The 14586-nt window shown below is 39.3% G+C and overlaps 1 protein-coding gene across 7 annotated transcripts in view; it reads left to right on the top strand.

Moving 5' to 3' along the window:
• CHD2 (chromodomain helicase DNA binding protein 2) overlaps positions 1–14586 on the top strand; it is a 112929-nt gene that overhangs the window by 75724 nt on the left and 22619 nt on the right. For all 7 annotated transcript variants that reach the window (XM_046652546.1, XM_046652545.1, XM_046652549.1 and 4 more), the window contains 7 exons: positions 3945–3986; positions 4819–4958; positions 10249–10387; positions 10581–10731; positions 11865–11987; positions 13137–13265; positions 14197–14337. In XM_046652546.1, coding sequence (XP_046508502.1) covers positions 3945–3986; positions 4819–4958; positions 10249–10387; positions 10581–10731; positions 11865–11987; positions 13137–13265; positions 14197–14337 — 865 coding nt within the window. The remainder of the gene's footprint in view (positions 1–3944; positions 3987–4818; positions 4959–10248; positions 10388–10580; positions 10732–11864; positions 11988–13136; positions 13266–14196; positions 14338–14586) is intronic.

Here is a 14586-nt window from a genome sequence, read left to right as displayed (position 1 = left end):
TTTGTTGTGTCCGATTCACACCCCTCTGCCCGCCAAAAAAAAAGATCTAAAATTGTTGCTTCCAAACCATTTTTTCCCCAGTTTCCATGTTATTTTTTTTAAAAGGCTGAAGAAAATAGAAAATATGAAGATAGCTTTATGGTCTAATCCATGTTATAATTATATCAAATAGTCCTTTTAAGTCAATATATTTGAAATCATAAGCTCTTTATTTTCCCCTAAATGTTATATGTATTCTTTTCTTTCTTTGTTTAATTTATTATGCACAAATGTAAATACATACAAACATTGATAAAATAGAATATAAATCACCCCTATGTACTTATCATCTTAACCATTTTGAATTTGTCGTCAGTCTTGTTGTATGTGTATCCTACTTCTGTCACCCCTTTCTCCCAGGATTATTTTGAGAAGAATGTGTTTTCTGCTGTAGTTGGGCAGAGTGTTCTACAGATGTTTGTTAGGTCTGTTTGGTTTAGTGTTGTTCAGGTCTTCCATTTCCTTGTTCTGGAATAGATGTTAGTTGTTCTTGTGAGGGGGAGTGGAGTCAAGAACGATTTATGGTGACATCACTTCTCCCTTAATTCTGTCAGTTTTTGCTTCATGTCCTTCGGGGCTCTGTTGTTGGGTGTCAGTGATACGTCTTCTTGATGGATTGGCCCTTTTATCATTATAAAATGTCCTTTTTTGTCTTTTGTAACAATTTTTGTCTTAACTTCATTTTTTAGTCTGCTAATAGTATAGCCACTCCAGCTCTCTTTTGAGTATTGTATACGGGTATTGTGGATCTTTTTTTGTTTCAAGCTATTTGTGTCTTTGAATCTAACTTGTATCTGTTGTGGACAGGCTATAGTTGGATCATTTTTTTAAAATCCTCTCCCTCAGTCTCTTCCTTTTGATTGGAACCTTTAATCTCTGTTGAATGCAATTACTGATAAGGTAGAATTTACATCTGCGTTTTGCTCTTTGTTTTCTGTGTGTCTTGTGTCTTTTTTTTTAGTCCTTCAGGTCCATTACTCCCTTCCTTTGTATTACATAGGTGTTTTTTAGTATATCATTTAAATTCTCTTGGTGTTTCTTTTACTATATTTTTAGTTATTTTATTAGTGGTTGCCCTGGAGATTACAATTAAAATATTAACTTAGAACAGTTAAGTTTGGATTAATACCAACTTAATTTCAATGATACATTAAAATTTTGCTCCACTATAGCTCCATTCCTCCCCCTTCTTTTGTGCTATTATTGTCACACAAATTCTGTCTTTACACTTTGTAAGCCCATCAACGTAGTTTTTTAATTATTGCTTTATGCAGTTTTTAAAAATCAGATAGGAAAAGAAAAGAGTTACAAACAAAAATACATTTATACTGTCTTTATATTTATTTACTCAGTATCCTTACTGAGGCTCTTATTTCTTCATGGGGATTTGAGTTAGTGTTTAGTGTCCTTTCTGTCTGCAGGACCCTCTGTAGTATTTCTTTTAGGGCAAGTCTGCTAGCAACAAATTGTCTATTTTTGTTTATCTGGGAACGTCTTAATTTCTCCTTTGTTTTTGAAGGGTAGTCTTCATTAAGTTCAACTTCTGGACTTCCTCAGAGAACATTTCCATTGGCTGTTTTTTTTTAAATGGGCAATACTTTCTTGTTTCTTTGTCCCACAATTTTTTGTTGAAAACTGGACATTTTCAGTAAGAATGTGGCAAGCCTGGAAATCAGATTCCCCCTGCCAGCCAGAGTTTGTTGTGTTTGCTGTTTGCTCTGTTACTGTTTGCTTGTTGAGTAACTTGCCGGACTAGTTCCGTGAAGTCTGTATTCTTTGTCATGTCATTTGAAGTCTCTGCTCATTTAGCTTAGTGATCAGCTAATGATTGGACAGAGATTTCCTTAAACGCCTTGATCCACTAAGTCTACCAGCCTTTGTCTGAAGGGCTCCCTGTGAACGTTGGGGCATGTTTTCGGTGTTCGGCAGGCAGTGTACCACTCTGCCTTATTCTTCGGTTTCTGCTTGCGTAGAGCCTCAGGGCCAGCCAGAGGGGAGAGAGGAACAGCTTCTCAGGTCTTTTCCTGTGCGAGCACATACCCCTACACATGTCTGTGCCTTCTACATTCTCAGTACTATGTCAGATTTTTTCAAAGCCCCCTGTGGACATCTTTCCTCCCAGTTTTTCCTTTTCAGTATTTGGTCAGTCTGTTGATAGCCCTGACTGGTAATGTTTCCTCAGGCAGCTGTGGTGTTAAACCTTTGCCTTGAATTGTTTGTGGCCAATGAACTATGACCAGTGCTCTTCACACAGGTCAAATGAAGACAGGTCTGAGATTGGAGCTTCTCAGGGTGGAGTCAGGTCAAATAGTGCAGTTCTCTGGGGAAGGAGCTTCTGGGGAGCTCCAAACATGTTCTGTCACTTCCAGTGGCTGCTGCACTGCTCCTTTGCACTACTAATGTAGTTGCACAAGTGTTGGTTTTCAAGGCTGTCACGGAAGTGGGGAGAGGGGCATGGGCCTAGAGCAAGTTAAAATGCTGGAGAGCACACTGTTGTTACTGAGACCCAGCCATTTTCTTGAATAAATGCCCCTTAGATGGCTGTAAACCTTTGGTTAATTTCCAGAGTGCCAGCAAAGTTGATTTTGACAATTTTTGTCTGTGCTTTTGTTGCTTTTATGGAAGAGCAGATTTTCAGAGATCCTTACTCTACCATTCCAGAAATCTTTCTCCATCTCAGGATTATTTTGAAGTAAATCCCAAAGGTCATATTATTTCAGATGTAAAATATTTCAGTATATATCAAGAAGGAGAAATGTAGAGTTGAGGAATAACCCTCAAATTCACTTTTTGCTTACAGCACTTGCCTAATCCTTGTATCCATGCTGCCTCTGTAGTGTTCTGTCTTAGCTGGTGTCATATTCACTCCCATTTTCTTCAATTGCTGTGCCTCTATTTCCGTTTTTCCCCCATAGTATCTCTCTTATACTGTTAGCTGACCAGATTGTTTTAGTACTTTGGCCTGTTACAGTGAAGCCCTTTATGTCCAGTGACATCGTGCTTTTTAGTGAGAGTGCTAGTGGTTAGCTGTAGGGAGGGGAGCAGGTGACATGTGGATTGGTGTATAGCATGGTTTAGGGTAGAGACGTTTGAAAGGATAGATTGGATCTTTGGTTGGAGACAAGGTTGGGCAGAAGGAGTCAGCAGTTTCCTAAGTTTCGCCTAAGATGTTTTAAATCATATATTTATTTTACTTTGCCTCGTTCCAAAAAGTATTTGAGGCAGTCCTAAAAAATGTCATGGTTGTATTATTGACCAGAAAATAATGAGAAATATTGCAGTATGGAATTGAAAGTAACAGTAGTGGACTGAGTAGGCCAGTTGACTGTGTTGGGATTTTATCATAAGAGTTATGGTGATTGAATCATCTGTTACTTATTGAACTCCATAAACTTGTACTTCTGAAAAGGATAATATTGTTACAGTTAAGTCACTGTTCTCAGTTATGTCCCTAAGCATTTTCACCATCAGTCACTGAGAATAAAGTTCATCTTTAGTTTGAATGGATTTCTGGCCCTCATTATTTTAAGTTGGCCATTTTCAAAGGCAGTCAGTGTTCATTCATTTAGTGGCAGTTACAAGGATTGGGCTCTGTTTTTGACAGTTTGCATGCTCATACAGTCATGTGCTGCAAAACAAGATTTCATTCAACGATGGAGAGCATATACAATGGTGGTCCCATGAGATTAGTACTGTGTAGCCTGGGTGTGTAGTAGGCTCTACCATCTGTTTGTGTAAGTCCACTCTGTGCTGTTCACACAACGACGAAATCGCCTAACTGTGCATTTCTCAGAGTGTCTCTCTCTCATTAGGCAACACATGACTGTATTTCATCACAGGATATGTTTGCATTAACATAGCTGAAGTCTCTGTTTTTTAATGTGTTTTATTTATCACGTTCTTAGGTTCATCAAGGCATATAAGAAGTTTGGTCTCCCTCTTGAACGGTAAGCTTAGTAACAGTTCCTTGTCTGCCTCTTATTCACTTTTATTATGGAGCAGTTTCTTTTTTGGTACTATTTTCCATTTAAGGTCGGCCACCTTTTGACAGCCTGATTTTTAGACATTAATGTATTCACATGCTTCCTATGATTTGGAGATCAATGAAACATATTGTAGAAGTAACTGTACTTTGCTTCTAGGAACATTGCAGTGAATGAGAGTACGCTGGAAAGGAAAGCACAAGGAAGCAAACTAGTGCAAACGGTTTTTGGGCTCTTCACCTGCTACCATTATTAGACAGCCTATTTAGTTATTAAAGAAAGCTGAACCCTTTTCCTTCTGTGTTTTGAAAATTACTTTGTTTTGTAGACTATTCCAAGGCACAATTATTTTTTTATTTTTCTTTTTTTTTTGAGGAAGATTAGCCCTGAGCTAACTACTGCCAATCCTCCTCTTTTTGCTGAGGGAGACTGGCCCTGAGCTAACATCTGTGCCTATCTTCCTCTGCTTTATATGTGGGATGCCTACCGCAGCATGGCTTTTGCCAAGCGGTGCCATGTCTGCACCCGGGATCTGAACCAGTGAACCCTGGGCCGCTGAGAAGTGGAACATGGGAACTTAACCGCCGCACCACCGGGCCGGCCCCAAGGCACAATTCTTTATAATGGGAAATGAATAAGTTACCCCAGTGTTGCTGGAGCCTTGGAGTGATTAATAAAGGAATGTAGGGAAAAGTGTGTTTGCAGTAGCAAGCTTAGATGAGACCAAGTGTTATCTCATGACATTAGAAAAGTGGGTGCAGGGCCTTGAAGTGTCCCTGTATTTGTCTTTCCTCAGGCTGGAGTGCATAGCACGTGATGCTGAGCTAGTGGATAAGTCTGTGGCAGATCTGAAGCGGCTGGGTGAATTGATTCACAACAGCTGTGTGTCAGCGATGCAGGAATATGAGGAACAGCTGAAAGAAAATGCCAGCGAGGGTAAGTCAACTTCGGTGATTCCCCGAAACCTCGCACTGTGTACTGGGATTTCTGCTGCTGAAGGGCCTTTTTTAGAACAGACTAGGATCTCCTGCATCTCTATTCCTTTGAGGCGTGTATGCTGACCCACCTTTATGTGAGCTCAGTGCTGTAAGATCCCAAAGATTTATTCACAAACGAAGTTGATTTGCAGAAGGTGCAGGGTAATGAGCAAGACGACTGGTTTCTTTTTATGTTGCTATAGAAAGTTTAAATTGATTTGAATGACGTGAGGACCTGAGTGGGCAAAGCTGAGCAGGTACAAAATACAGCTGTATTTTGGCTGTAAACGAGGACATCATAGACCACAAGCATCAGTAATTATCTTCTATATACGTATACGTATTGTTTTGTTGTGGCAAATTTAAAGGATTTAGAGAATTGTGATAATAAAATATTGGAGGAATATTATAATCATTTTTCTTACAGTGAGATTTTCATGGCACTATAAGTTGTTGTGCGGTCATGCGCTGCATAACGACTTTTTGGTCAGCAATGCACTGCATGGATGGTGGTGGTCCCATAAGATTAGTAGCATATAGCCTAGCTGTGTAGTAGGCTATCCCATCTAGGTTTGTGTAAGTGCACTCTGATGTTCCTACGATGAAATCGTCTAATGACAGTTCTCAGAGCATATCCCTGTCGTTAAGTGGCACATGACTGTAATTGGGTGTGACCTGTAGTGTATGTTCCGTTATACCCCAGAAAGTGTTTTTGCCTGTCCTCTAATAGTAGGAGGTCTGGGGTGGCTTGTGAGGAGAGAGCTCTGAAGTCATTATTATTAAAGGACACCCTCGTAGTTGAACCTCAAACAGGGAGATGAGGGTGTTGTCATTCCGGTTCACTGGTACTGTGGTCCATTTGTACCATTTCTCCCATTCTTGTGTCACCCTTCACTACTCTAGAAGCTGCTCTCAGGGGGCTCTCTCTGCTGTGGTTAAGTGTTTGGGCCCTGGAGGCAGCCAGGTTACCTGGAATCTTGGTTTTGCCATTTCTTATCTGCAAGACCTGAGACAAGTGATAGCCTCTCAGCAGTCTTGTTGGCAAAATGGAGTAACAGTACCTCCCTCAAAAGGTTTGGATGACTACTTGAACAGTTCCACACATGTGAAGTGCTTAGGTAGTGTCTGGCTTGCAGTATATTAGCTATAATTATTAAGTAAAAAAGTTGTGCTTTGGGAATTTCTTTTTAAGGATATTATTGAAGGTAATAGAATTAAAAAAGTCTTAAATATAGAAAAAAATTTTAAATGTATTTTCTTTTTGTGAAAGAAACTTGGTTTTGTTTTTTTTTTTCTTGAGGAAGATTAGCCCTGAGCTAACATCCACTGCCAAGCCTTCTCTTTTTGCTGAGGAAGATTGGCTGTGAGCTAACACCTGTGCCCATCTTCCTTTACTTTTTACGTGGGACGCTGCCACAGCATGGCTTGATGAGCAGTGTGTAGGTCCGCACCTGGGATCCAAACCAGTGAACTCTGGGCCACTGAAGTGGAGCACACAAACTTAACCACCATGCCACTGGGCCTGTCCCTAAAAGAAACTTTTAAGTAACTTGAGTGGTTTGGACAATGATTCAAATATGTGCTTTTTTTTTTTTTTTTAAGATTTTAATTTTCCTCCAACAGTCCCCTGGTACATAGTTGTGTATTTTTAGTTGTGGGTCCTTCTAGTTGTGGCATGTGGGACGCTGCCTCAGCATGGCTTGTTGAGCATTGCCATGTCTGCGCCCAGGATCGGAACCGGCATAACCTGGGGCCGCCGAAGCAGAGCACTCGAACTTAACCACTCAGCCACGGGGGCGGTCCCCAAATCTGTGCTTTTAATAGTACCCAGGATATATCCAAAAGTAAACCTCAAGTTTACATTTTTTTCTTTTTTCATTGTAATTGTTTCAAATAAGTATTATAATCACATGGCTTAAAAATGAAAAACAGTTATCCCTATTTCTTGTCTCTTTCTAGAAATTTAAAAATACATATGTACAAAAAAATGAATGATATTTTTTCCCCTTTTAACGCAGATGGTAGTGCAGCATGCGTGCTGCTATACCTTGCTCTGTCCTTCTCTCAGCATATTTTGGAGATATTTCCTCCTCACAGTGCCCTTCCTCTCACGTGCCTCTCTCTGTGGGGTTCACATTCTGGATCTGACTGCTTGCCTCCTCCTGGCATTGCCTGTTTCCCTAAGCCTGTATTGCCTGTAAACTGGTGTTCAGGTATTCTGAGTCCAGGCTGACATTTCCAGTTCAAACGTAAGATTATCGATACCTCTTTTCTTAAGCTGAAAATTTTTGTTCCTGAAAATGTTAACGTAATCGTGTATTTGTCTTGTCTTATAACATGTTACCAAATATCAATACCAATCTTACTGTTAACAGTAAGACTTTTCAATGCAAAGTTTGATGTCTTTGCATTTCTTTTTGTGCTTAGAATACATCCCAGTATCAATGTGCAGTCAAAATACTAGGTTTTAAAATTATTCGAAGTTGTTCTTTTCTCTTTGTGGTTATCCCACCAACTTAATATAGTTTAGCTTCTTTCATTTTTATTTAGTTTCAATTTTTAGGGATTACTTTTCTCATTTTGATTTAACTTTGTTTTTTTAATCATGTAAATCATTTGCATGGTCCAAACTCAAAACTATAAAACAAAGGAACATTTGGAGAATGATGCTTTCATCCCAGTCCTCCAGTCCTATTCTCTTTTCTCTCCCATAGGTAACCGTTTCTATTAGTTTTAGATTTATCTTTCCATTGTTTCTTTTTAAAAATTTAAATCTGAGTGTGGGTATATTTCCTCTCTTATACAGAAGATAAGGTACTGTGTGTTCTGTTCTGCACCTATTTATTTTCGCATATGGCGAGCACTGCATACATTATGTAGAGATCATCACTCCTGCCTTGTACGATTGCAGTGTTCTGCTGTGTAGCTAGATGTTAATCCATACTTTATTGTTCCCTACTAATGACTATTTGGGTTGTTTTCAGTCTTTTACCATTATAAATACAGCCACAATGAATAAATAGTTTAATGAATATGCGATTTCATATCTCTGCCAGCATAGCTTTAGGATAGATTTCTAGAATTGGAATCACTGGGTCCTGCAGAAAATGCATATGGAATTTGGTTAGATATTGCCAAATTCTCTTCCAAAATCTGGCACCACTTACAATGCCACCAGCAATGTATATGTTTACAAGCCTCACAAACAGAATGTGTTGGCAAATATTTGGACTTTTGCCAAACTGATAGGTGAGAAGTGGTATCTCGTTTTTCCTTTAATGAGCAAGGTTGTGCATCTTTTCTAAGGGCCCTTTGTGAACTGTCTATTCATATGCTGTGCCCATTTTCTTTTCAGCTATTGGTCTTAACTTTTAGAATCTTTTTTTGATAAAAGTTGCCAATTTTCTTCTCTAGTTTGTGATTTGTGTTCTTACTTTGCTTATGGTATTTTGTGCAGAAAACTTAAAAATATTTTTACAGGGGCTGGCCTGGTGGTGCAGTGGTTAAGTTCGCAGGTTCCGCTTCGGCAGCCTGGGGTTCGCTGGTTTGGATCCCAGGTGCGGACATGGCACCACTCGGCAAGCCATGCTGTGGTAGGCATCCCACATATAAAGTAGAGGAGGATGGGCACAGATGTTAGCTCAGGGCCAGTCTTCCTCAGCAAAAAAGAGGAGGATTGGCAGCAGATATTAGCTCAGGGCTAATCTTCCTCAAAAAATAAATAAATATCTGTTAAAAAAAATTTTTATGTAGTCAAATTTATCAATCTTTTTTACCCTGTTGTGTTTGTATTTTGAGTCAGTTAAAAACGTGTTTTCTACTCCCAGGATATAAAGGAATTCACGCTGGTTTTTTTCACTCTTGTGCTTTTATGTGATTTTTCATTTACTTTTATATCTCTGGATATAAACTTGGAGTTTTTTCCTGGTGTATCCAGTTTTATTTATTTTTTCTATATGGCTACTGTTCATTAAAAATGGTGCTGCCTGATTTTTTTTTTTAAGTGCTGCATAATCTGTCATGATTATACAGTATGTGTCCTGTTAATGAACATTTAGCTTTCTACTCTTTTGCTTTACCTTGTTGTGATAAATTATCTTTTTCTATGCATTTTGTTCTATACCCTCTCACCAGCAGTGAATGACAGTGTCTGTTTCCTCTTAGTCTCACCAACATAATATTATCAAATTTTTGAATTTTCCCAACTTGATAGGTTAAAAATGTTATGTGTAGACATTTAATTTGCATTTCTCTTATCATGAGTGAGGTTGAGTATTTTTCATATGTTTTGGAACCATTTGTATTTCCCTTTCTGTGAATTGTCTCTTTAACCTTTGCCCCTTTTTCTATTGCAATCCTTTTATTTTTCAGATGGGGAAACTGAGACCCAGAGAGGTTAATAACTAGAAGTGAGAGGGGGAAAAAGGAGAGGGGAGCAGTTTGTTCAGATTTGGGAATAAATATCAGATTTCTCATTTTCAGAGCAGTGTCTTTCCCATTTTACCACATTCTGTTCCAGCTCTCATCAGTATTGTTGGGAATAGCATCTGCAAGTGAAATTGTAATGGATTACATGAGAACCCCTAAATAATTGTTTATAATTGTAGTACCATTTCACTAACTTGAATGTTAAAAAAAAATGAAATCTTTCTCAGGCCCTAAGGCATCTTTCCTCTCACAGATGAGTACCATTATCTCATGGATTTCAACTTGGACTCTTTGGTTAGAGTTGACTGGGTTTAATTTTTACTTCTAGGATTATTTTAATTTGAAACTAGGGAGAGGGTAACCTTTTCGTGATATCTTTTGTTTATCATTTCAAATGTGTTAGATATTAACTTGACCTCATACTTTTTTAGTAGAAAAATCTTTAAAACACTTAAAAAAAACCCTCTCTTAATGGGATACTTAAAAAACAGGAAAAACTTAAGCCATTAATATTATTCCTTCAGAATCTTCTTTTGTTAATTTTATTAATTTTAGAACCAAAGTCTAAAACAGGAAGATTAAAATACAATTATAAACACTAGTGGATTAAAAAATTCTAAATCTTAAAAAACTGAGTAGTTTAGAGGTTATTTTACAAACATGAACTAAGAAAATTTTTTGCTTTATGGATTACATCTTTGAATTAACAATAAGCCAGAGATGTATATTGAGGGAGGAAGAGTTCAGAGTTTGCTGATCTGTGTTTTTGGGGAAACTTCAGCAAATTCTCATGTAACTAATGTGAAATTGGTATTCTTTAGGGAAGGGACCAGGCAAAAAGAGAGGCCCAACAATCAAGATATCAGGGGTTCAGGTTAATGTGAAATCCATTATCCAGCACGAAGAAGAGTTTGAGATGCTGCATAAATCTATCCCTGTGGACCCCGAAGAAAAAAAAAAGTGAGTGTATCATGTGCTCATGCCTGGATGGTTGTGTCATAAGAAAATAGATTTGAAGTTACAGTTATATTTAGTTATGTAGCGTTTTATTGTCTTAACATTGCAGAATACTTTGTCCATGTTCATTTGTGTTCATTTTCAAATCAGAAAGACTCCTCCTCTAATGTCCTCCCTTTTTTTGAAATCCCTTTAGATACTGCTTAACCTGCCGCGTCAAAGCTGCACATTTTGATGTAGAATGGGGAGTGGAGGATGATTCTCGCCTATTGCTGGGAATTTATGAACATGGCTATGGAAACTGGGAGTTAATTAAAACGGATCCAGAGCTTAAGTTAACTGACAAAGTAAGTCACTGTGATGCTGGAGATTTCTATATTTGTTGTTTAATATTTTTATATTTATTACTTAATTTTATCTATTCTCTTGGGGTCGGGGGATCAAATTGGAAATTAATAAATTGGTATAATTGTAAATTCCTGGGATTTCTTTATCCTTGGAAATGTTACTATCTTTAGTGGCGTGTGGCACTGTTTCATAGATGCAGATAATAGCCAGGGGAAATTTTTGGGAAATTATAGGAGAAATCTTAAAATTCTGATTTTTATTATAGGTCAAATTTCATTGCAACAAATGCCAGGGTAAGATTATTTATAATAAAAGCATTCTTTGGCCTTAGTTCTTGGCCCTTTGTTTAAAACAACCGTGTTTCTGTTCTACACAAAAAGAAAGAATGAGCCACACCTTGGTATTTTCTGTAATGGAATTAAACATTAGCTGTACTTCTCCCACAAAATCGAGCCTCCCACCCTATCTGTTGCAAATCAGGCTACCAAGTAGTAAGGCCGTGCTCAGAGCTGTAAGCAGGGAAAGCTGACTGGCTCAAATTTTAGTAGGATGCGCTCCATGTTGTGCTCCTGGCAGGGCTTTTCCTGGCACGTCAAACAATGCTCATCCCATGTGCAATGTTCTGAGAGGGTGACAGCACCCTGCCATAAGCACTGAGACCAAATCCAGTCTGGCCTGAGAGGTCCAGCCGTGGTAGCAGGGATGGATCCTGTCCTGGCATAGCTCAGTGCTCTCCGCAATGCTCTAAGAAGCATTTCAATCTAAAACGAAGCTTTAACCTAGCTCCAGGGATTCCCTGCTCCTGGAAGGAGGAAATCCACGACGGCTGGGATGCTCTAGCAGATGAAGCCAACAAGCCCCTCCTACCTGAGTTGTTCTACCCTGTTAACAGCACAGGTAGGAGCCAGTGGGAGAGCTGGATTTCTCCATCCCATTTTGTAAAACGAGAACGGCTCATAAGGGATTTTCAGTGACTGGGAGCCATGGACATGAGATAGGATCTGAGGCTTTATCTGTATTTTGGGTGGTTGGGGAGGGAAAGGACTGCTCAATTCTTTGTTGTCTCCGTTGATCCTGATCCACTAACCGGATGTGGGTGGTGGTGGGTGCTTCTCTTCCTTTCCTGTTGAAGATTCTGCCTGTGGAGACAGATAAAAAGCCTCAGGGGAAGCAGCTGCAGACCCGAGCGGACTACTTGCTGAAGCTGCTCAGGAAGAGCCTGGAGAAGAAGGGGGCCGTGACAGGCGGGGAAGAGGTGAGTGCGGCTGCCAGATGGGCTTCTTTCAGGGGACTCAGGCTCCAACCCTGCAGAGCCTCAGGGTTAGAGTTAGGGCAAGAGAAAGGATGTCCTCTCGTGCTGCACAGAATGGTACCTTCTCGTAGTCAGGTGTTGCTTTTGAGGTTCCTGTAGTGATGGTTTGGTTGGTCGTAATAGAAATGCTCATTTAATAATTGACCTAAACATTTTGGCAACTTTCTTATAAAACCCATTCTCCTCAAATATTGCCTCAGAATAGTCCTCATCTCTCCCACTGTCACTGGTCCAGATGAACGCTTGCTGTTTCTGTATGCTGCTGTTTCAATTTTGGAACATAGTTCCGGTTATTGTGCGAATACCGCTTAGTTTTCCTTTTGTTAGAGCCAGCTCTGGGCTCCTTGTAATAATGGGTCCCAGGGACAAAATGGCTAATTAGAATCCACAGTTAATTTGGAAACTGGACTTCAGTTAGGATTGCCTTACTTGCTCAGTGAAAATACCAGCTGAGTTGCTAATGAACTCATCTGAGCTTTATCTCCTTTTATTTCCCCAACTTATCATTTCAGTTCAGGCCTAGAAGGATGGGAATCTCATCCTAACTCCACACTTGGCCCTTTTTCATGTAATAGTATCATAAGTAGTGTTATTCTCTGGATAATACGTTGAGTATGTACTCTAAGTTAGGTTCTGGAGAGACAAATTAGATCATGCTGAACTTGTAGATAACTGTGTCATATTTGATTGAGTAGATAAATGATATTTTAACCTTGTCCTTATTTTTACATATAGCATACTTCTAGGTTTTTTAATATTACTATTAAGTTTTTTATATATTATCTTTATTTGTATTTGGTGCGTGAGATGTTTTTCCTGCTTTTGAATTATATCTTTAGGCTGAATTCCAAAAAATGGCATCACTAGGTTCAGGGATATAGATGTTTTTATGTGGTATAGGATGTGGATAGGCCTACAGTTTCTTTTTCCTTCTTTGCCCCAGGTAAAAATGGTTGCACTCCTTTGAATTTCCTCTGAACTTTCTTGTTTGATTTGTATGGCTGCTACTGTTTTGAAGCATCATGATGTTATTTGGTCATGCTTTTGAGGGACTTGATTTGTAGTTTTATCATCATTTTCTCTCCCTTTCAGGCCAAATTAAAGAAGAGGAAGCCTCGAGTAAAGAAGGAAAACAAAGCCCCCAGGCTGAAAGATGAGCATGGAATTGAGTTTTCGTCTCCTAGACACTCAGATAATCCATCCGAAGAGGGAGAAGTAAAGGTATGAGGCTGGATTTCGGTTGAGGAGTTTTTTTAGCTACATTTATTCTGCCAACTGATATAAAACCATATGAAATGCATTTGGTTTCCATGTAGAGTAGATAAAATGGAAATAGAATATATATATATTTTTGTTGAATCTGTGAGAGAGGAATATAGTTGTTCATTTCAGTCAACAATTGCAAATTCATAGAGAATGGAAGTAAATAAGGGGAACCATGCAAATTTCAATGTTAAATGGCAGTTGACACTCAGCCTCGCTGTTGAGAATGGTAGGGAGTGGCAGGGACTGTGGTTAACCAGGGGGCTCATGCCTAATGCAGAGGGGGCAGCTGCCATGCAGTTCAGTTCCTTGTTGGGCTAAACAGAATTCATTTGTGGGTCAGGTTTGGCCCGGGGCCTGCCAGTCTGTAACCTCTGGTCTAAGAAAAATGAAAAAGTACATTGGTGTCATTCCATGTGTTGTTTCAGTGAGTGACAACTTTATGGGATTTTATTGCGTTACCCTTTGAATGCGGTTGTACTTTGAGATTAGCTCCGAGGATCAGCACTGGGTAGAGGAACTAGCATGGATGTGAGTCATGCATACATGAATTCAGATACTAGCAGCTTCACCAATTACACGCTGACTGGGACAGGTGTCTAATCTCTTTGGTTCTCAGTTTTTTCCATCTGTGAAATGGGAATAATAGTGCCAATATTGAAGGGTTGCTTTGAGAATAAGTGAAGAGGATCCACCTCTACAGCCTTAGCTGTTTTTTACAGAGAATTTAGAGTTGTGTGAGTGAGGGCTCTAAGGGCATGTGCTTGAAAACAAGCTTCTAAGTGTAGGTGCAGTGATGAGCCATGGAGGACAGTGCTTTTCCCCCCAGAAAGTAAACAAGTAAATACAACGTTTGTGGCAAAAGCTTATAGCCCTGTTTCTTTTCCAGGATGATGGCTTAGAAAAAAGTCCCATGAAAAAGAAACAGAAGAAGAAAGAGAACAAGGAGAACAAGGAGAAGCAGATGAGTTCTAGGAAAGACAAAGAAGGCGACAAGGAGAGGAAGAAATCCAAAGAGAAGAAGGAGAAGGTATTGCTGTTAGTTTATTGAGATTCTGCAGCCTTTGAAACTCTCTTCCAGAATTTAGAGATAGAATGGGGTTTGAGGGCTCTGAAATAGGCATCTTTTTATGGGTGTGTGCAGGAAGGAAGGATGGGGCTGTCAGAGGGATGCCTGCACCACTTCCTGCGGAGAGGGGACTGCAGGTGTGCAGTGCTCCTTAACATAGAAAGCCTTTACTTGCTCTGTATCCTGTATGTCAGAGGTGGGTGTTTGAAT

Source organism: Equus quagga, chromosome 2 (genome assembly GCF_021613505.1).
Source record: "Equus quagga isolate Etosha38 chromosome 2, UCLA_HA_Equagga_1.0, whole genome shotgun sequence".
NCBI classification, from domain to species: domain Eukaryota; kingdom Metazoa; phylum Chordata; class Mammalia; order Perissodactyla; family Equidae; genus Equus; species Equus quagga.
The sequence above is the reverse complement of the archived record's forward strand: the minus strand, read 5'-3'. Positions and strand labels throughout refer to the sequence as shown.